Below are 22,737 nucleotides of genomic sequence, written 5' to 3'. Positions count from 1 at the left end.
ACTAGCTTGTGTTTGATCGGCCAGTTGGAATGGCATATCGTAGTTCACCCATGGAACGCGGATGCATGGCGATAGTTGTATGGCTACAGAAGGGAGAAGCTTAATTGAAGAACTGCTTTAAGCCAATGAAGATACGACCTCATGCGATGACGGTACGTGATAATTTTCTACGACAACATGTCCATGATTCACGATGCGACATAAAAGATGGACTATAACCACGTTTGGAATGAGATTCGAGCATCAAAGAGAAAGAGGTGTTACCTCCATAAATCCTTTGTGAAAGGATTGATAACAAAAGTTATGATTACTGTAATAAGAGAGAATAAGTGAAAAATGCTTGGGAGAGAGATTGTAATTGGCGGGATGAAAATGTGAGAAAGAGATATTGTAAGGCCTCCAAAGGCCAAGTAGGAGATGCTGGGTTTATGTGGCTTTTAAAGGCCTAGCTTGTATGAAAATTTTATATAGTGAAACATAAATTCAGTGGGAGTGTGGTCCTCTTGTGTACCATACTAGGTAAATGCGATTTACCGATACTCGGATTAGGCTCGACATGCTAGGTCAGCCAAGTTTGGAAAAATCCAATGTACTTGGGCATAAAGATCTACCAAGAAGGGTTTAATGGGTTAACCCTTGATGATATCAGAGTATGTCCAGATGAGCGTCAAGGGACTGTGTAGCTCTTGCATGTGATGAATAGCCTTTAGAGACAAGGTTAAAACCTCATCATTATATCATCACACGGCATGTACATAGATAATCATTTAAGATTCACCAATGAAGGTGAAGCGTGTGCACGTGCGAGAAATTACACCTATGCACCATAGAGTCATGATTGCATCATGGTCTGGAGGACTATGAGTTTTTTGTCTCTAGGGGAGAATATGAAATCCATAAACTGGGAATGCGTCCCCTAGTCTATTAGCTGATTTTGGTAGTCCAATCATGAGCCCCTGTAGTGGACTGTAGGTCATGGAAACTGCTGGGTCAGTTTGAAAATGCTAGGCAGATCGTGATTCGCAGTTGAAAGTGGTATGCTCCCATGTATTGATAATTCTTAGATCTAACGGATCCGATTCTCATCAAAATTAATTAGTTTTAATTAATTTTTTGATATATGATTTTTAGAAATGTTTATTTGAATTTCTGTAAATCTTATGATATTTTATTTTTGTCATTTGGATTTATAAATTAAGAAAAATTTATTTTTCAATGTTTTAAATAAAATATAATATTTAAAAATTTTAAATTAAGATAAATTAATTTTCAATGTTTTAAATAAAAGATAATATTTAAAAATTCTAAATATGAAATAAAATATATTCTAAAAATATATTGGACCTCCATAAAATATGGGGCCAAAATTTAAAAACGTGTGAATTAGGTGGGGCCCACACGTGGCCACCAAAAGGGTGGCACACCCTACCCAATCGCGTATTCTTCTCGGGAAGAATGTTTATCGTTTGTTTGTTGGCTTATCTTTTAGGGATAGCCAACTTACATGATAAGGTTGAATATTTAAAATATTTAGCAAACCTTTGAATAAAAATTGCTTGATCCAATAAATAAAGATTAGATATACTAAAATAGAAAACAAGATATATAATTTCTTTATTTAAAGATTTAGTGAGAATAGATTTAGGAAATAGAAGAATAAGGTTTTAGCTCATCTCTTTGAATCTTGATGGTGTATCAAAGTGATTGATGATTCAAATCTCTCACCCCACAAGTTTCCTCAAGATTTAACCCTACGAATTGAGACAAACCCCAATGCATAGAAAATCTATAAAAAGAGGTTTTCCCTTTCATAAAATTACGTACGTATTCTCTCTTATCTCTTTAAGAATTCTCTTTTTCCTACCCAAATTTAGTTCTCTCTCTGGATTACCAAAGGTAAGCCACGCCCGAAGTTTTATCATGTATCTCTCCCTAGTTTTTCTAAGGACACACCCAAGTCATCTCTCTCTCTCATTTCTAGATGGCACATCCAAGCTAAGGATAGCTTGTGGTGGTTTGATTTTTAGGTAGCAAAGGGGAGGATCCGTAGATCTCTCCCTCTCTTTTTGATCTATCTCTCATCTCTTATCTCTCAAAAGATCAAGCTAAAGGGGCTTGAGCAAGACTAAAGCATTGAGGCTTTAGGTAGTTGGTTTTAGATCGAGATCCATATGCTATTGAGAGAGTTTCAAGGAGAATCAAGAGACCGGTCATAAATCCCGAGCACCATCGGAAGGAGGAGACTCGGTGTAGGGTGTACTAAGCCGGGTTGAGGTAATCTTCGGTACTCTCTTTTTGTTTCTTGTCATATTTAATTCTATTATCTTTATATTCCCAAGCAAAAGAATTGTGAATATTTTATTTGTTTAAAGAAAATTGGTTTAATGGCATCAAGGTTTTAAAATCTTGGATTTGCTAGTTTTATTTTCTTTGAAGCAAGAGTTATTGTAATAAGACTACTTGTAAGTGATCTTTACCAAAATCTTGAAAATAGAAGGTCTTGATAATGTATTGCAAGATGTGCTATTTTTGGGACTTAAATTACCTTCTTTTTTTTCTTTTTTCTTTTTTTTTGTATTCATACTTCTTGATGTCAATATGATCAATTAGATAGTTTTCTAAAATCAAAGTAGCCTTTTGGGATATTCATTCTATAATTTAAGGTATCAACCGTATATAAACTTTTGCCATACATATAATCATGAGTTGGGGATGCCAATGGGCATATTATTAAATTATAAAAATATATACCATGAGACCATTTATTTAATATAAGGAGATCACAACTACTATTGACCTTTAGATATGGAATTGGGTGGTTGGGAATGTATCATGGACTAGACACAATATCCAAAACAAAATTTCTCGAATATTGTAGCACACTTCATTTCATTAATTATCACATCTAACAACTAAGAATGATTGTGACCCCCTTGTACTAAAAATAGTTAGTCTCATAGTACGTAATTCGTTAAAAGAAAATTTTTATATATGGGTGAGGCCCTATAGTTATAGGAAAACAAAAAGTAACGAACTTCCGCTCTTAATTCGAATGAGTACCTGATCTAATTAGATGTTAAAAATGGCTTAGTACATGGTGCGGGAAAAGATTCTCCTGTGAGTGGATTGTCAATTACTTTTTTTTTTTTTTTCACTCAAAAAAGAATCCCAGCTATTCACTATTTTCCATAAGCTGTTGGAATAGAGAACAGAGAGCTCTCCGCCTTTTCTGCCTGACTATTTGGTCTTAAGAATGCTGGTTTTAAGAATGAGTGATTAACCTTCTCCGACCCTTACTGCCCAACTAGAGAGTGGACAACTAATGTGTTTCACTTATTGAACAGGGTATATGGTCGGTCTATGACCCCTAGATACTGAAGGCGTCATTGTGATGATCTCGTAGTTCCTACGGGGTAGAGACAATGGGGTCGCCCAGTATGAGTTTAGACAAAATACAATTTATTCAGTCAGTATAGCCTTTTTTGGAATATTCATAGCCAGTCTTTTATATGAGTCTATTCATTCATATTTCCAGAATTTGGACTTAATCAACTCATTTGCAAAGATATATAGGAATTGAACCTACGAATTTGCCAATTATGAGTTGGGCGCTTTAACCATTCAGGCATGGATGCTTAATTTCACAAGGATCATCATAAATAAATATCATCACGAATAAGCAGACTTCAATTGAAATGAAATCTTTAGGAGGAATCAATGAAAGGACATCAACTCAAATCCTAGATCTTCAAATGAGACAAGTAAACAAATTTCCTAACTATATATGAATATCAGTTCTAATGAGACAAGTTATAGTGATAAAAGATCAGAATCACAGAGACCTATTTGGTAAGTATCCAAAAGAAGAAGTACTCGATTAATCTGTAAAAGACACTATTTTATGAAATGTTAAATAAGGCGCGCCTCAAAAATACACCAGAATAAGTTGTTTTAATGTTGAAAAGTCCTCAATTAAATCATCTCGATCTCAAGATGTATGGATATGAAAAAAAATAGATTTCAAGCTTTTGTAATATTGCATTATGTAATGTATTATATACATCTTGTAATGTATTATATAGACCGTCAATTTTCAAAACTTTCAAGCTCTCATAGATCTGTTCGATTTACACTATTTTTGAATTTTAAAATTTTATAACTAGAGATGAAAGTAAATTTCTAGACCATCACAAAGATTTTTTAACCTACAACAACACTTTTCAATACCATGTGAAGGTGCGCCTTACTTTGATTGATTCGGGCCTCAGCCTTATACAATAATACAAACCATACCCTTCCTTAAAGTTCCTTAAATTATACATCTCTCCAAAATATCTTAATAAATTGGGCGTGGTTTCTAAAAGGTTGCAACCTTAAACAATCCAATTAAGGCGCACTTCCAAATTTTATCATAACACATAATTCTAATGTAAAAATTATTAGGATTATTTGAAAATCTATTTCCATATCTAATTATAAAATTTTAAACTCTAAAAATGGTTAAAATCAAGTATATCTATGAACATATGAAAAGCTTGAAAATGAACGCTGTAGACAATGTGTTGCAAGATTCACTATTTTTAAAACTTATATAATTTTTTTTTTCGTATTTATTAATCTGGATGTCGAAATGATCAATTAAAAGATTTTTAATATTAAAATAATATTTTCCCATGGATTTTTGAGACGCTACATTTTTAAGGTTGCAACCTTATATAAACTTTTTCCTAATAAATTTTTCAGGAATGAAAGAGGGGCCCTCGCTGTTTTACTTCTCCGAGGTAAATACAGTGTGATTGCAACTTGCAAGGACGACGGTCCCGATTCAGCTCCATCAGAAACGTAGTCTTTACAAGAAGAGATCTTAACCGTCCATTCTGCAACAGTCGACCATGGAGTGTAAAAGAATAGCTTTTGGCATTTACTTTTGGATGAGCATCTCACGCACTCTCTCTCTCTCACCCCTCTCATCACCCTACTCAGATATCTCTCTCCTTGTCACTCAAGCCAAATCTCAACCTCCAAAATGAGCTCTGAAACTCTATCACGTACTTTCAGCCAATTCTTTCGATAGTTTCTATAATTATTTGACCTCTTCATTTTAAATGAGCTCTGAATTCTCCCAAAAGCTGTAAATTTCAGTTTTTTTTTGTTTTTTTGTTTTATATTTTTTTATTCATTTGTTTCCTGAAGCTCTGCATTGAAGCAGAAGTGAGCTAGAAAGCCCTCTCTCCAGAATTTTGGAGTTATTTTATAACCGAAGCTCTGCTACAAAGCATCAAGCACCTATTCATTGTCATGGCTGTTGATTCTGTAATCCTCGGAAGAACTTCACTTATAACTAGTTGCAAATTCTCCATAATACTAGAAAGGAATCACAGAGCAGTATTCTTTCGCCGGAGCCCTAGTTTTACCCCATTTCATAATCCTCCTTTGTTGAGTTTAAGATACAGCTTTAATAAGTGGAAACCTCGTAGAACTCATCAATGCACTTACAACTCCAAATCAGGGTTTTGTTTGGGTTCTAATGGTGATGGAGATGGTTCAGCATCAAATATTAAATTGAGAGAGCATGGAACTCTAGGGTTTTGGATTGCTTACAAGAAGAGTGCTATTGTTGCTTTGGTGGCAATAGTTTGTACCCTTTTCGTGGGTCATTTCAGAAGGGTTTTTGCGGCAGAAGTTGTTTCAGAGATGGGATTTCCAGTATTTGGGGGCATCCAGGGGTCTTTTAGAAGTGGATTTGGGCCAAAATTGATGCAGGTTCTCAGTGTGTTCCAAAAACAAGGGTTGCTTTTGGCTATTTTGTTGGGTTTATCTGCCTTTTTTTCAATGGCTGAGACCTCGATCACAACCTTGTGGCCATGGAAGGTATGTTTATGTACAGAGACAATTATTAAGATTACATATATTTTGCCTATATATTTTCAAATATAGAGCCTTATTGAATGGAATTCGGGGTGGTCTTTATTTTATATATAGCTTTATTGAGTGGGGTTTCTACCTTAACTATTAGTTCAAAGCATTTTCTTCTCTGCCCAACAAATATATACATAAATCTGTTTAAAAACTTACATCGATCTACTCCGCAACTCATATGAGAATAGCTAGAAAATGAAAGCAATTCGGGTACGTAAAACCTGTGATTCTTTCATGGATATCGACCTATATTCCTGAAGAAATATAACATGGTTGCGCATCTTCTTTGGTAGAGAATTTAGAATTGTTTATGAAAAAGGCAGTCCTTTGCTCAGATTGTTTATGAAAAAGGCAGTCCTTTGCTCAGATTGTTAATGAAAAAGGCAGTCCTTTGCTCAGATTGTTATTCATTATGGTGGAGGAATGCCACCATGCCTCAGATTGTTATTTGGATTTGAAGAAGGCATAAGCAGCTAAAGCATATGCGAACATGTTAGTACCGATTCACTTAAATCTGAAATTCTTTTTCGCTCGTGGATTTGTTTCTTTGGCTGCCAGTGCGAAAAATCTGATGGTACGGTGGGAATCATTTATATGGATTTTTTTATGAATCTGAGTTGACGTTGAGTGGTGCCATTCACTTATTCTCATTTCTAATCAATTAGCCAGTCAAGCCAAGTGTTAGACACCCTTCATGAAATGCAAGAGCCACCAAAGTGATAAATGTTGCTCTTATGTCTTGGAAACTTGAGTAATGGTAGGTTTGGATAAACCAATAAGAACAAAGGAAAGGAACTTATGTTTGGATGAATAACCCTATCCAAGAGATTCATAAACCTGAAAACCTTGAAATATTGGTTAATGACTTCTTAAATTCTCTAGTAAGGCGTGGGAACTTCATGGCTGCATTTGGGACAAGGAAACAAGATTTTGACATGTTATGCTGGATTTTAGAATGGATGACTCAATGCTGGCTGAAAATTGAATGATGGGATTGTGGGGTGTGAATGGCTTTTGAAGGGCCAGAGATGGATGAGGTGGCTCCTTAAGTGTTGCTTATTGAATCAAGCCTACATTGTTACATTATTGCACATATCAGACATACACGTCAATTGCAAATCCCCACTCAGAGAACTAGGCCCAGTCCTAGGCCTGATCAGGCTGTGTTTGGCCTGGGCCAATATGGCTGGGCCGCCCCTGTAGGCCCAGCATAGCCCGGACCTTGATGTTTGGCCAATCAGGTAGGCTTGACCCCGCTAGTCTGTAAGAGCAACACATTGACTGTTACTCCTATCCCGCTCATCGAGAGTGAATGGTTTGATGAGAAGCTTGATGAAATTTGCTATGTTGGTTCTTATTGTTCTTCTTTTATATCTGTATTTAACATAGAGGTACACATGCATTTCTTGTAGTTAGAGGACCTTTAATTTAGACTGGAAACCGGTCCCAAAAGCTTTAATGAATGATGTTTGTGTCATGAATGAATGATGTTTGTGTTTATTGTTGATGTGACTTTATGCTCAATGGTGAACTAAGAATGATATGAGTTAATAGTTTTTTTAAAAGAATGTCTTTTATCATGAGTTTTAACAGGCAGGGGCTGACACAGGGCTGGGCACCCAGTCTAAGCAAACAGGTCTCTGCCAGGATGGCCTGGGCTGTAGAAATACTTTTATCAATTTATGATAGGGCTGGGGCCATGGGCATGGCCCCTTGAGCGTGTCAAGCTTGGGCGTGGCCGGGCTAGGTCTCTAAGGTTCAGGGCTGGCCTAGGCCTGTCTGTCCCCCAGACAAATTAGTATATGAGCTGACTAGAAAAGTTAATTTGGTGGATGACTCTTTTATCGGGAATGTGGTTCTCCTTTCAGTCCTATGACTATTATGGTTTCTTTTAGTACTAAGATATTCATCAAGCAAATTCATTCTTTGGTTTGACTTTTGGTGTGGTGATGATGCATTGAATTCCCGTTTCTTGTTAAGAAATGTTATTTATTTGGTAGAAGAGGCTTGAGATTGTAGAGAGAGAGGAAATAGGGCAGAGCTAGCGCCTTTAAGAATATTGCATTCCAGATGGAAGCCATACAAAGAGACTGCTATTGTGGGTTTATTTTTTGTTACAGCTTCTCAAGGATAAGATGGGGGGAGGCATTTGGCACAATTTGGTATTAGAGATCTAGATTTCCCGTAAGAAATTGAAAATATGGGAAACTAGAAACCTGGAATTTGTTCTCCCTTTTTGGTAACCTGTCTAGATTCCTTGATGATTTTAGTGTCGATTGTTTTCCTAGGAAACTGAATGTGGGAATATGTGACTTAGCTTCTTTTAACCTTTCATTTGATTAGGGATTGATGTTTGTCCAATGGAAATTTTTTTGTGATAGCCTATTCATAGTAGGACGAACATTTTGGATCTAAAGTTCTGGATTTATTATTACTATCACAAGTTTAATTTTAATATATTTTCATGTTTTGGTTAATTAGTTGGGCTATTCTATTAATATACAACTTGATCTAACACTCGATTTATCTCCATCAACATACCAAGATTAATTAAGCTTGACTCTTTGGTCATTTGCACTCTAAACCTCTCGAAGATCAATAAACTCCATGGAAATATTGCATGGATCAACGTAAAGGGGTGGGAGAGTGTTGCATCTTGTCATTCATTAAATTACAAACAATAAGGGTGTAGAGTTCAATGTTTGTCCAAACCAAGCTTATTCCAATTTACTAACTAGTTTTAATGGGTTCTTATATTGAATTGCCAACTCTAAAACTCTTCTCATCGTTGGCGAGAATCAAATAATAATGAACAAGCCACTTCCCCCAAAAGAAGAAAATTCGAAGTTGGTCAACAATGTGATAACATAATTCCAAAGAATGCTTAGAGATTGGTACTCGGGTTAGGACTTGTTTGGCTCTCGATCCTAAGTCACTTGGTCCAACATTACCTGTGAGTAGCTATAGTGGTGCTTGCCATGTATCAAATTTTAAAAATACCAGTAACTTTTGTTGGTAGTACCGAGAAGCCCATTTTACACGTGCTATCATATACTTTCATACATGTCTTTCACCATCAAATGCACAAAGCAAAAATAAACATATTGCCCTAAGACGTCACTGGTGCCATGTTCTCATGAATAGTTGCAAAAACAGTACATCGTCATCATCATCTGAGCCTTATCCCTACTATTTGGGGTTAACTAAACACAATACATAACAACAAAAACAATATATTAGTGTGAGTTGCCATGGGTCCACCAGGACTTGCTGTGCCACAGGTTGGATCTCCATTGTCCAATGGTGTACCAAATCAAGGAAATTCATACACTCAACTCAAACTAACTCAAGAATATTTAGGGACACAACTCATAGGGTTTACCCTCCTCTCTAGGATTTCTCTTCAACTCTGTAAGGTTTTTTTTTTATTGCACATGCACAAGCTATTGAATAATTCGCCCCTCTTCATCTCGGGTGATAGCCTTTAAAAATATTTGCCCTTGATCCAAGAGGACACCTTCCTCTATCAAGCACGTGCAATAGCACATCGAGGGACTCTCATAGTTGCTGGAAACAATTTTGAATTCGAATCGTTTTAGGAATTGCGGTCGACTAGAAGATTCATGTTTTCAGCATCGACGTCCGTACAATAGAAATAATTGGAAACGAGATTTTTATTTTATAGGGATCGAAATTTGACCAAAATGGAATCGCGATCCCGACATACATGGAATTAAGTTTCCAACCGATTTGGAATCAACCAATATAGAATCAAGATTCCTTCATTTATGGAATCGAGATTCCGACATCTTTGGAATTTTGATTCCTAGGCAATTTGAATCGAGATTCCGACATCTTTGGAATTTTGATTCCTAAGCTATTTGAATCGAGATTCATTCTAGTTTGGAATCGAGATTCAGAATCTCGATTCGACCTAGATTGGAATCGAGATTCATAGCAGTTTGGATTCGAGTTTTGACCCATCTGGTTATCGACATTTGTAACCACCTTATAATCAAGCATCAAGCAAACACATGGATAGATAATGACAGATTTAGAAGTTAGTAGAAGATTACATATTGGATAATTACAATGCATACTTAAAGAATTAAGTAGAATGTGGACCACCACTTGGTTTCTATTGGTTATTTCATGCCAAGAAAGATGACTACACCTTGTAGTTTGAGATTGAGTGTCTAGATCGAGTAGTTTGATGCGTTGAAAGCTTCTAAAGATCATTTCTCAGAAAAAAGAAATAAAAAAAAAAGAAAAGAAAAGAAGAAGACGAAGTGCTAGAATTTCAATAAATATTGAGGGATATGTGCCTTTGATTCTAGGGGTGAAGGCGTGGAGTATTCAATTTTTAATGTTGCAAGGGCAAGTTATCTTATTTTAATACTCCAAGGCCTTGCAAAAGAAGTTATGCTTGCCATTGTTACTTGCGAAAGACATTGGAAAGGAACCTGTTAAGAACTTAACTCTAAACTTTCGTAATTGAATGTTGATTTATAGAACAAAAACTCCGGCAATACATTCATTGGATTATTGTTCAGAGCACACATGATCTATGGGAGATAATCATCTCTAGTTTCAGTTTCCAAATAACTCAAATCAAATCCATAAATAATTCAGCTAATTTATAAGTCGTATATTTATGCACTTAGAATATTAATATTTGATTTTGTTGTATTATGAAACCCCAAAATCCTCAATGTGCATGTTGATTAAAGAACCATCTTTCTTCTATCAAGCCACAATCATGTGTCACCATGGGATAACAACTAACTCCCATCTTGACATCCATATGAAACCTTAAAGCCAACTCTTTTCTTATACGTAATAGCCCTTCAAGCATTTTCTTATCATATAATGTATCTATGCAGTCATCATCATCAGAGCCGTTTCCTAACTATTTGGGGTCTGCTACACGAATCTTGGTCTGCCATTTTGCTCTTTTAAGGACCATACCCTCGCTGAGGCCATAAGTCCCCATATATTTTCTCACTACTTCCAACCATGTGCTTTTGGGCCTACCCCTTACCCTTTTTGAGCCTTTCACTTGAACTAGCTCGCACCTCCTAACAGGTGCTGTACTGGGTCTGCATTGCACATGGTCAGTCCACCGAAGTCTACTTTCTCTCATCTTATCCCCTTTGGAGCCACACGTAAGTTCTTCCGAATTTATTCGTTTTGAAGCTATCCCTTCTTGTCTTGCCACTCATCCATCTCAACATCTTCATCTCAGCTATACTCATCCTACGGGTATGTTGTTTATTAACTTCCCAATATTTCGCCCCATAAAGCAAAGCTAGTCTCACAGCTATCTTATAGAACTTGCACGTCGGCTTCATAGGTATGCGGCGATTACATAAAACTCTAGTTTCATATCTTCACTTCGCCCTCGTTAACTTCACTCAAAACAATAAATAAAAAAAATCTTCACTTCGCCTACCCAGCTCTAAATCTGTGTGAAATCGTCCTCAATCTCTTTATTTTACCCAAGATATCAAAAGTGCACTCTTTTTAGTATTTCTTAGCATTCAATTTTAACTACTTCCTCATCTCTACTCCTATTATTACTGAACTTACATTCGATATAATCTATCTTGGTCCGGCTAATTTAAAACCTTTAGATTCTAGAGATCCCTCCAACTTTGTGTTGATGCTCTTCAGGTCTCATCAATCAAAACTATATCATTCACGAACAACAAACCCCAAGGTACCTCATCTTGTAGGTGCCTAGTTAAGTCGTCCATAAGAAGTATGAGCTTAACTCTAACCCCTGATGTAGACTTATTGCTGAAAACTCACTGATGTTAAATTAGTTAATTTCACTCCTTTTTCATCTCTTTATGCAGACGTCCATACTCACGAGTCTATGTTGCGCAGTCAAACTCTCTCCTAGGATAATTTTGCAGTCCTTATGTGACGGTCGATCTACGTTCTTAATTAGGAAGAAGTCTATCTAGCTTTTATTTGATCCATGTATTAGTAAATGTTTATCTCACTTTTTAAAGTAAGTGTTTGCTATTGCTAAGTCATAGGCCATAGCAAAATCTAGAATCGCCTCACCATCTCATTTTTTTCACCAAATCTATATCCCCATGTATCCCTTCATATCCTCTATATCCTTACATGATCATTTAAGTCCCCTCCTGAAAAGGTCGTCTTTTCATTTGGTAGGTCTTGGACTAATCCATCCAAGTCCTCCCAAAACTCATAATTCTATTCTCTAGTCCTACTTGTGTAATTAATTATCCCGTCCCCTAATCCAAGTTTAATTAATAAGAGCCTATCACCTACTCTCTTGACATTCTCTCTTGACATTAACTACTTTATCTTTTAAATCTTTATTACATCATTTCTATTATTATCTTTTCGTATATCTATTACTAGTTCCTATATAGCAAAGTTTATACCCATCTATTTCCTTAGCTTTTCCCCCTTTCTACTTAGGAGTAGAATTAATCCCCTTATATAGGCCTCCCTTGAGTTATGTTTTGAGTTGAACTTGGACTTCTACCTGTAATAGGAGATTTGTGGGGTGAGAGTGGTTAATCCTAGTCTTGGTTAGCCATCATGAATCTAGGGTGAAAAATCACCTTAATCCTTAGCAGGACTCATCCCATGCTCTTCGAGTCCTAATAGGACCAATCAAACTCCCTCCGTATTTGCATAACAAATCCCATAACAACCTTGCCAGAAATTTCCAAATTCATTCAGAAATCTTTCAAGAATTGAAATCTTAACAAAATTTGACTTTTTCAAACTTAGTCACTTTAGAGAATCTTTTGGAATCAGAATACAACTATGAGCCCAATCCATAGGGGCATGCGGCCATGCACCACTTAGGGCAAACTTGTCCTTTCCCCCAAATCCAAATTGGTGAAGATTTGCTTGACACATAGACATCATGGACATTGGGGCCATTTGGGCTTTCTTTGCCCTTCATGTGGCCACAAATAGCCCACAAATATGGGCTCAATTGTGCTCCGTGTGATTTTACCTAAAAAACCCCTTGAAATTGTCTTATATAAAACAAAATTTTACATTCGCCTTTATTGAATTTAAGTTAAAAGAATTCCCTATTTTAAATGACAAATTGTTTCCATAAATACCCTCGTTCTAAAAATAATTCTACTGCACAAAATTAAGGTGACTAATATGAGAAAACAAAAATTTTTATTTTCTCAAAAATTCTTGAAAAGCCTTTGCATAGTACCAATGAAGGAAAATTCGGCCGCCCTGCTGCCTAGGCGGCCATTTTCTCAAGCCGCCTAGACGTGGACTTGGTGGTATGCTCCAGGCGGATGCATCAAGGTGCCGCCTAGGCGGCATAAAGGCGGGCTCCTAGGAACCTCGTCGAACAATCGAGACCGAGGTTGGAAAACACTCAGGCGGGTGCATCAAGTCGCCCGCCTAGGCGGCATGACAAGCGGGCTCCTAGGCATCTCATCTAACAATCGAGACCGAGGGTGGAAAATGCCCCTCGGCAATTGGGTAATTTCGTTATTTTCCCCCTAAAAAGTGGGGAAAAGGGTTTTGGGGGCCATTCTTGTCCCTCAAAATGTTTTAGTGAGGTTTAGAGTGAGGAAAACATAGATTTGGAGATTTGTAGAGAGATCGAAATTTTTTTCAACCTCCTCAAATGCTCAAGAAATTATAGGATAGTCATCCCCAATCTTTTAGAGGCTTATAGTGGTTGTAAAATAGAAGATTTGGAAACCAAAACTTTCTGGTTTGGGCCGATATCGATTCCATTTCGAGAAGGCTGGTGGTATACTTCAATCTTTTTTATTAGGTTATGTGTTTTTTGTTGTTGTTGACAATGTCTTATGATGTTATTCTTTGATTTCTGTACTTCTGACCTGTAAACAATATATTATATACAAAACTTACTTATTAAATAAAAAAATGCCAATTATATATGCAATAAAGGGGCATTTTGGGGGGGGAAGGTATTGGGGTCCAATGATCTGCCCCTCCCCCCAATGTAGGCTGCTTTTGTGTCTGGGCACCTGCCTTCTTGAACATTGGATAGTACTATTCAAAGAGGGTGCATGCAATGGGATAAAAACTTGACTGGGCAACTGGGCACTCCATGACTATCCTATAATTATACCCGAAATCTCCAACCAATCCAACCTACCCATGAGACAGATATACCTTTGCAAGGGGCTCATGATTGGCCTATTCAAGCTAGCCAAGGCAAAGAGGAGCCACTTCATGCCATAGATTATAGGTGGAACCCCAACGGCAAGTCACGTCAAGTCAAGATCTGATGCCTCACTACCTACCATTTATAGGTACCATTCACGGTTGTGGGAGTTCTCTCTTGCCACATGCACGCATTGACCTCAATTCCTAGTCTCCGATCAATCCTTGGTCCCTGATTAATCCTTGGTCAATGCAACTATCGATGTGTGCATTCTGTGAAGGATGAAAATGTTGAGTAGTTTAGGTCCTCGCCCATACAAGCCTCCATCCTTTATATGAAGGCTTCTTTCATTCCCTGTTTCAAACAATAATCCACCATTGTTGTAAACCTGGCCTCGACAAGATGCCCGTAAAACCCTCTCTGATGGATGCATCCAGACACGGAGCCTCGAGCCCAATGTGCGAGAGTTTTGACTCAGTCTGACCAATACCTAGTCCACAAATCAATGTATGTGTCTCCTAGAATGCTCACACAAAGCTTGCTCGAGCCCTCTTTAAGTCTCATAGAGCTCACTCCTAAGATATCAACTACAAATGTCATGCCAAACAGTTCTGGTTCTCATAAAGCCCATTGGTCCTTGCGAGAATGATTCGAACTCTCACTCAAGATCAGGTTGTGCGATATTTCAAAAGATCACTTCAGCGCTCAATCATCGAAAAACAAAAGCTAGGGTCTTTAAATGGCTCATTACCCAATACAGTCAAGTTGGAATAAGACTGGCCAAACTCTTGTTAAAAAAAATCAGGAAAGAAGTTCCAACTTGGCTGAGTTTGTTGAAAAATCAACAAAGAATGCAAAGAAAAGGGGCAGGTCTTAGAGTGATTCCTAAATTTTGCCTCTGAAATTCCTAGGGTCCGAAACCAAACTAACCTCACTGAGGGTATAGCCTTTGATAGAGCAGAATGACAAACCAGGATAAGTGTAGCCGTACTCATTTAGTTGGGAAAAGGCTCTGATGATGATGAAGAGAATGATAAAGCTGAGAGAATATTGTGAAGATGCTTTGAAGGAATAACAACGACCTCCTAAAGGATCTTCTTGTTGGTGATTGTCAAGGGGTGTGCAATAGTAGTATCACTCGATCACAACATGAGATGATTTCTTCAGAGTCTTGGTTTGAAACTGCCCATTGTTGCAAAGCTAAGCTAGGTCTTTTTGAGAGAGAGAGAGAGAGAGAGAGAGAGAGAGAGAGATGGGTTAGATGTTTTGGAGCTAGGGTTTAGAGGGGGAGAGCCAGGTTTTCAAGTATAGGGAATTTTAGAGGGAGATCTAGGTTTTCAAGTTTAGGGAATTTTAGAGATAGAAAAAAAAATGTTTTAGTGGAACGAAAAAAAAAAAAGGTTTTTGTGGAAAACATTTGAGGTAAAAACTAAAAAAATGTTTTAGTGAAAGCATTTGAGGTAACTAACTCTTTGAAGTCTCTCAGTAAAAGCTTTTCGTCACTTTTTTATGGTATCAAACAACTCTAATTTGGTTATTTTATGAAAAAGGCTTTGAAATACGAAAGCCTTTTCCCCAATAGGAATCTTGTGCTTAGGATTCTTAATATGGGGGCATTCAAGCCTTGCCTCAATTTCACATGTTTGGTTGGTTGGCCGCTTGATAATCCTTGTTGCAGATTTCCTTCAAATGCTTTGGTTGTAACCTCCTAGTACATATCATGCGTTGGCAAGCTAGAGAGATTATGGGCCTTGAAAGAATTGGCTATGTAGAATTCCAAGTTATAAATTAAAGAGATTTTCTTTTATTAGTTGATGGAAATTCTACTTGCGGGTGCCACAAATACAATAAAATAAGCCTACTACAATCTAGGATCTTAATTACTTACTAGCAAATAAACTTTATTCAAACTGAATGCAAACTGATAATTTTAGGGAGGCATAAATTAGACACGAACAACAGGAAGCATAAATAGGACAGGAACAACAGAAGATAAAACTAAACAACTGAGTGAAGACATATTGAGTTTTTCCTACGGTTAACCCTTAGGGTTTAGCACACCCCACACCATATCACTTGACCAATGGATCACTGAATTTTGGAGATTGCTGAATCCACTACTCCGAAACTGGGAAGCACCTCTGCATTACACTATACTGAAAACTAATGGGGTTGAGAGCATGGGACAACATTAGGGCTTCACAAAGAACCCTTTTAAACCTTGGGTCATGTCAAAATAATGGCTCCTCCCCCGGCCTTAGCCTAAGGCTGGGCGTGCCCCTTTCTTTTCTCTCTTCTTGGTAGGTGTGTGCCACCCCAACACTTATGGGGGGTGGTGTGCCACCTGAGAGAGGAGAGAGAGAGAGAGAGGAGCTTAGAGATACGAGGCGTGGAGAGAGAGGAGAGAGAAGTCTGAGATGTATAGAGAATGAGGGGATGACCTTCCTTTGTATAGGCCTCAAGGGCCCTAGGGTGATGTCATCAGATATGGGTTTAGCAATATCCAAAGTATTTAGAAGTTTGTGTGCTGAGAGAGAATTAATCTAAGCCATTCAATTCTAAGATTAGCTATCATGATTTGGAGTGCATATTTAGGAACCTTATCCCCTAAGATTTGATTCATTATCCACTTCTATCTTTATCTAGACCTATGACCAATTAAACTTATCTTCTACAACAATCTGGAATAATTTAGGATAATCTATAATTCCTCTTCTAACACAAAGAGATAATTAAGAATTCACATTAATTTAAATTGGTCAAAGATTATTTAGATCAAACTTATCCAAAGAATTTTCTCTAAGAAATATTTTAGGATAATAACAAGAATTAAATTTTAAACAAAGAACACGATTAAAAAACTCCCCAAATAAGGGGGTGTCCCACTTAATGGGGCGTGTAGCCCATGTGGCACATGACACCCCCTATAGGCCCCACATGTGTGGGGTTTGGACACTATTAAAACAATATTTCTAAGATACTCTCATTTAGAAAATTTTTGAAATACCCTTTTGGGGCTTTTAACCAAATAAAAAACATTTTAAAATTATAAAAAATCCCCAAAAATCGTTGACACACAATTTTAATTGAAAACAATATCATAAAACATTTGTAGGATTAGGATGTCGGAAGTGACAGAAGCTTTGGAAAGAATGAAGATAGGAAAGGCTTTAGGACTTGATGGTATCCCGATAGAGAGGTTTGGAAGTGTATGGGGGAGATTAGCATTGACTGGTTGACGAAGCTGTTCAACAAGGTGTTGAGAACAAAGAAAATATCAGACGAATGGAGGAAAAGTATTGTGGTACCTATTTACAAGAACAAATGAGACATACAGAATTGTGCAAACCATTGAGGGTTCAAGCTTATGAGCCATACTATGAAGCTCTAGGAGAGAGTCTTTGAGCAACAACTAAGGCATGAAACATGTGTATCTGAAAATCAATTTGATTTATGCCAGGAAAGTCAACAACAAAGGCTATTTTCCTACTTAAGCAACTTATTAAGAAGTTTAGTGCGAGGGGAAAAGACCTCCACATGGTCTTTATTGATCTAAAGAAAGTTTATGATAGAGTACCTCGAGGTTTCATTTGGCGGGTATTGAAAAAGAAAGGCGTCTCTAGACACTTCATCAACTTGGTGAGAGATATGTATGATGGAGCGCTAACTAGTGTACAAACACTTAGTGGAGAGACGAGTGAGTTTTCAGTGACAATAGGTCTACATCAAGGGTCAGCATTGAGCCCGTACCTCTTTCTCTTAGTTATGGACGACTTAATTAGGCACTTACAAGATGAGATACCCAGGAAGGTCAACAACGAAGGCTATTTTCCTACTTAGGCAACTGATTGAGAAGTTTAGGGCGACGGGAAAAGACCTCCACATGGTCTTTATTGATCTAGAGAAAGCTTATGATAGAGTGTGTTGGAAACAAAAGGCGTCTCTAAACACTATATCGACTTGGTGAGAGATATGTACGATGGAGCGCTAACTAGTGTATGAACAACTAGTGGAAAGACGAGTTTTCAGTGACAATAGGTCTACATCAAGGGTTAGCAGTGAGCCCGTACCTTTGTCTTAGTTATGGACGACTTAACTAGGCACCGACAAGATGAGGTACTGTGCTGCATGTTGTTCGCAGATGACATAGTTTTGATTGATAAGACTCGAAACAACGTCAACACAAAGTTAGAACTTTGGAGGGATGCTTTAGAATTCCAAAGGTTTAGAAATTAGTCGGACTAAGACAAAGTATATGAAGTGTAAGTTTAGTAATAATAGGAGAAGAGACAAGGAAGTAGTAAAGATTGACGGTCAGGAAGCACAAAAAATATCACATTTTCGATATCTTGGGTCGATAATCCAAGAAAATGGAGAGATCGAGGAAGATGTCGCACACAAAATTAGAGCTGGGTGGGCAAAGTGGAGATGTGTAATTGGAATTTTATGTGATCGCTGCTGCATACCAATGAGGCTGAAGTGCAAGTTCTGTAGGGCACCTGTGAGATCAACTTTGCTCCATGGGGCAGAATGTTGGGTGGACAAAAAACAATATACCCATAGAATTAGTGTAGTGGAGATGAGGATGTTGAGATGGATGAGTGGCAAGATAAGAAGGGATAGAATTCAAAATGAATCTATTCGAGAGAATTTAGGCATGGCACCAATAGGCGATAAAATGAGAGAGAATAGATTTAAGTGGGCTGGTCATGTGTGGCGTCGAGCAAATACAACACCTGTTAGGAGATGCGAGTTAGTTCAAGTGGAATGACTAAAAAGGGCAAGAGGTACGCCTAAAAGGACGTGGATGGAAGTAGTCCGAAAAGATATGGGGACTTATGACCTCACTGAGGATATGACCTTTAATAGAGAAAAATGGAGAATCATGATTCATGCAGCTGATCCCAATTAATTGAAAAAAGGTTAAAATGATGATTATGATGATTTCTGAAGTCCTTAAAATTTAAAACACTTAGAAATACATAATAAAAGTGGATTGGTACCTTGTAGGTCAAAAACAAGTAAATGATAGGCAACTCCCCTTGTGCTAGGATCCATGATCCTTTATCGTCTCGTCAAACCAACCCAACATGATACATGACCTGTACTCAAAAGTAGGGGCTCATAAGTGGCTTTTCAAAATGCACATATAACATTAGCGTTGGGGCTTCTCTCTAAGCACGTGTACAAGTATCCTTCTATATAGGGTTGCTTCCCAATATGTGGCTATCATATGTACATGCCATGCAAAAGTTTTATAGGGGATTTGGCCCTTGCTCTCACAGGCCTCTCCTCTGCAACAAGAGACCACACAACCCTCCTGGCCTACAAACAATGTCCCTGGGCATTCTCTCTGACCTCAACAATAGATGACCCACAATAAACCCTCAATGGTAATGCCTATGCCCAAGTGCAATGGTTTTGGACATGACTTGGGCCATAAATTGCCAACCCTAGGTCAAGTTAAATGCATACAACTCCCACTGAAGTGCAGGATCCACTACAATTAGTTTTATTTACATGCTCACTAGGCCTTTCAAGGCCACAAAACCCAACAGGCCCCCTCTCACTTGCTCCATTTCATGTGTGATTTGAGATTGGTTTTTTTTTAGGAATGTTGACATTTGTATTGCTATAGAGAGGAGTACAAAATTGTGTTTATCCAAGAGTTCCCTCTAGGCGGGATTTCGGTAAAAATTAGGTCAGCAGACCTTGTACAAAAAATTGGGTTATAAGATTACCCCTTTACAAAATTTTACAAGCAAATGCCAAAGATAGGGCTTATAAAAGTGCCCATACACAGTGCCCATACACATGTGTGATTTGAGATTGGTTCTTAAATCTATTTTATGTTTTCTTGGTTATGTGTGCCCCTTGGTCCAAGACATAGTTGATAGGATCACCCAACTAAGGTGGGGATTTGCTCCAAGATATCGCTCTAGCCCTCCATGAAAGGGATCTCTAGGGGATCACGATTTGTAAATTTGGAAGCTTGATCCATTTCGTTGTGATCTTGATCCTTAGTTACCTGAGATCTAGATTCAATACCACCGTATCCTAGGGTTCATAGGTAAGTTGGATCGATATTCTATCAACATGAGGGTGAGATTGATGTTCCATTCAACAAAGGAAGGATGGTGCCATTGTGTGGCTAAGTAATAACTATGTTTTTCCTTGCTTTTAAATATTATATAAGTGTACAGGGATGGTGATCCCACCCTAGGGATCATCTAGCTTATCAAGATCCCTCACTTCTCATCTCCTGATCCTAGTTTTGATCCCCATCCCAACAAATATGGTCTCAGATATGGTTCAACAACCTTGACACCATCATCACAACCTCAGCTTGTTTTGACATGATTATATGTTCAGTTGGAGAGTGTAAGCAATGAAATATTCCCGAGCCTTGAATCAACCTTCGTGTCATTGAATCACAAATAAAGTAGGAAGAGATGCGCACAGAACAAAGATTATGTTAGAAGACAGTGAAGTCAAATGACCCCACAACTATGAGAGTGGAAATCTGAAGCAATTTGAAATTGGGGCTCATGGGATGAGGTTAGCTATAGCCCTTTATCTATAATCATGTGTCATGTCAGAGAAAATTTGCTCACTGGAGGAATGGGAGTTTTCAAATAATCAATAAAGAATAAGGTCAAAGCTGAAAACAAGTGGAATAATGGGTAGAAGAGGGATGGGCTCCTAGGTATCAAGGGTGAGTACTTAAGGATATTCTCTTAGTTTGTGGATTGTCTGTTTTCTATGTATTGGTTGTTGGGGTGCTGAAGACAAGCTAGACAATGGTTAAAGGGGGACAGAGGCTCGTATGTGTCAAAGGATGTGAAGACATAAGGATATTCTTTTATTGTAATTAGGATCCATGGATATGGCAATGGGTTGGTACAAATGATTAATGCGTGGAGTGTCATTTTTCATGGATAGGCTTTTACGTTGCTGAAGTTGCTCATTGGGTTTAAAGGTGTAGTATTTTGGGCCTTGGAGCAGAGGTATCTACTTATTTATCCATACTTTTGGAGTGCTAAGATTTCCACTGAAAAGAGAGAAAAGATTCAAAAAACATAATTGTATCAAATCTGGTAAATCAGTTCCTATTTTGTTTGTCTAAGTTATAGTGACTGTAGTTTGGCAACTCAATTAAAGAATAAGTAGTGAGGAATTTTCTGTCAAAAATGTAAGTATAGTTTGGCAACTGTGCTTGAAATTATTTACCAAAAGAAATTGTGCTTGAAATTCTTATTTGCGTTGGAATTGGTGCTCAGTTTATTTTTGCATCATTACTAACTTTAAGAAGTTTGTGATTGCTTTTTAGGGTCTATAAGAATTAATATCTGTGCTGATGGTGTGAGATTACAAAATTGTTATTTTCTTGTTGCATCAGGTTCGTGAGTTGGCTGAGAAAGAGTCAGAGAATGGTGTCTTCCGAATGCTTCGTAGCGATGTTACACGATTCTTGACAACAATTCTTATTGGCACAACGTATTATTTTACATATAATTCTGGTTACTACTTTCTTACCATGACAGTAACTGCAACATTAAAAAAGTGTGAGGGTGCTGACTAGGCAGCCAGGGGAGCTGGCAGTCTAGGTGTGATGTGGGCACCTCGACACACACATGTATATGTATAATTTTGTGTGTGCGTGCGTGCATGCGTGCATGTGTGTGTGTGTGTGGGGTGCCCGTGTGTGTGTGTAACCACAAAGAATAAAAGACACTAGCAGATATCAATTCCAAAAGGCTCGTATATAAGCTCGTAGCTCCATGTCCAATACCATAAATTCTATACCCTCTCGTGATAGTTCATCATGAATATTATATATATATATATATGGAAAAGTCTTCCCAACTCCTATAGGCGAAAATGAACAGTGATTTCGCCTACTTTCATTACCGTCCAAAATTCATCGCACGGTCACAGTTCTCTGGTAGTGTTTTATTTTTCATTTTTTTCTATACGAATCGAAATGATCTAAAATTTGGAGCGTGTATACATCTTAGTGCGGCGCACTTAATAAAAGTATAAAAATAATAATTCGTGAATATATATATATATATATATATGGAAGATACTATAAAATGCCTATAGGCGAAAATGAACAGTGATTTCGCTTACCCTCATCACCGTCCAAAGTTCTTCGAACGGTCACGATTGTCCTGTAGTGTTTTATTTTTCATTTTTTTCTACAAATCGGAATGATCTGAAATTTAAAGATGTGTTCATCAAAAATAGGCGAATCTACGAAAAATGTCCAAAAAATATTTTATATGAAATAAATTGACAAAAATACCCCTGAAAGTTTCAAAGGTATTTTGGCAAAAAAAAAATTTACGAATTTTTTTTAATATTTTTATTAAGTGCGCTTCACTAAGATATACACACGCTCCAAATTTCAGATCATTTCAATTTGTAAAAAAAAAATGAAACACTACTGGACAACTGTGACCGTGCGATGAATTTTGAAAGATGATGAGGGTAGACAATAACACTATTCATTTTTGCCCATAGGTGTTTTGTAGTATCTTCCTATATATATATATATATATATATATATATATATCGAAAAAAGTCCCCAACCCCTATAGGCGAAAGTGAACAGTGATTTCGCCTACCCTTATCATCATTCAAACTTCATCGCACGG

The 22,737-nt window shown here is 37.4% G+C and overlaps 1 protein-coding gene across 8 annotated transcripts in view; it reads left to right on the top strand.

The window, feature by feature from the left end:
* The first annotated feature begins 4,741 nt into the window (after positions 1-4,741).
* LOC18446704 (putative DUF21 domain-containing protein At3g13070, chloroplastic) overlaps positions 4,742-22,737 on the top strand; it is a 39,368-nt gene continuing 21,372 nt past the window's right edge. For 4 of the 8 annotated variants that reach the window (XR_016042801.1, XR_016042799.1, XR_016042797.1 and 1 more), the window contains exons 1-2: positions 4,880-5,871; positions 21,477-21,574. Coding sequence is in view for 2 of the 8 variants with exons in the window: in XM_020675064.2 (XP_020530723.1) it covers positions 5,299-5,871; positions 21,477-21,574 (671 nt within the window). In the remaining 6 variants the exon portion in view is untranslated. Of the gene's footprint in view, positions 5,872-21,476; positions 21,575-22,737 lie in introns of all 8 variants that reach the window. The other 4 variants (XR_016042802.1, XR_016042800.1, XR_016042798.1 and 1 more) reach the window with 2 other exon arrangements.

The sequence above is a fragment of the Amborella trichopoda genome, chromosome 10 (genome assembly GCF_054954075.1).
Source record: "Amborella trichopoda isolate Santa Cruz 75 chromosome 10, AtrichopodaSantaCruz75HAP2 v2.0, whole genome shotgun sequence".
Classification (NCBI taxonomy): domain Eukaryota; kingdom Viridiplantae; phylum Streptophyta; class Magnoliopsida; order Amborellales; family Amborellaceae; genus Amborella; species Amborella trichopoda.
Note: the sequence above shows the minus strand (reverse complement) of the source record. Positions and strands in the feature narration are given on the sequence as shown.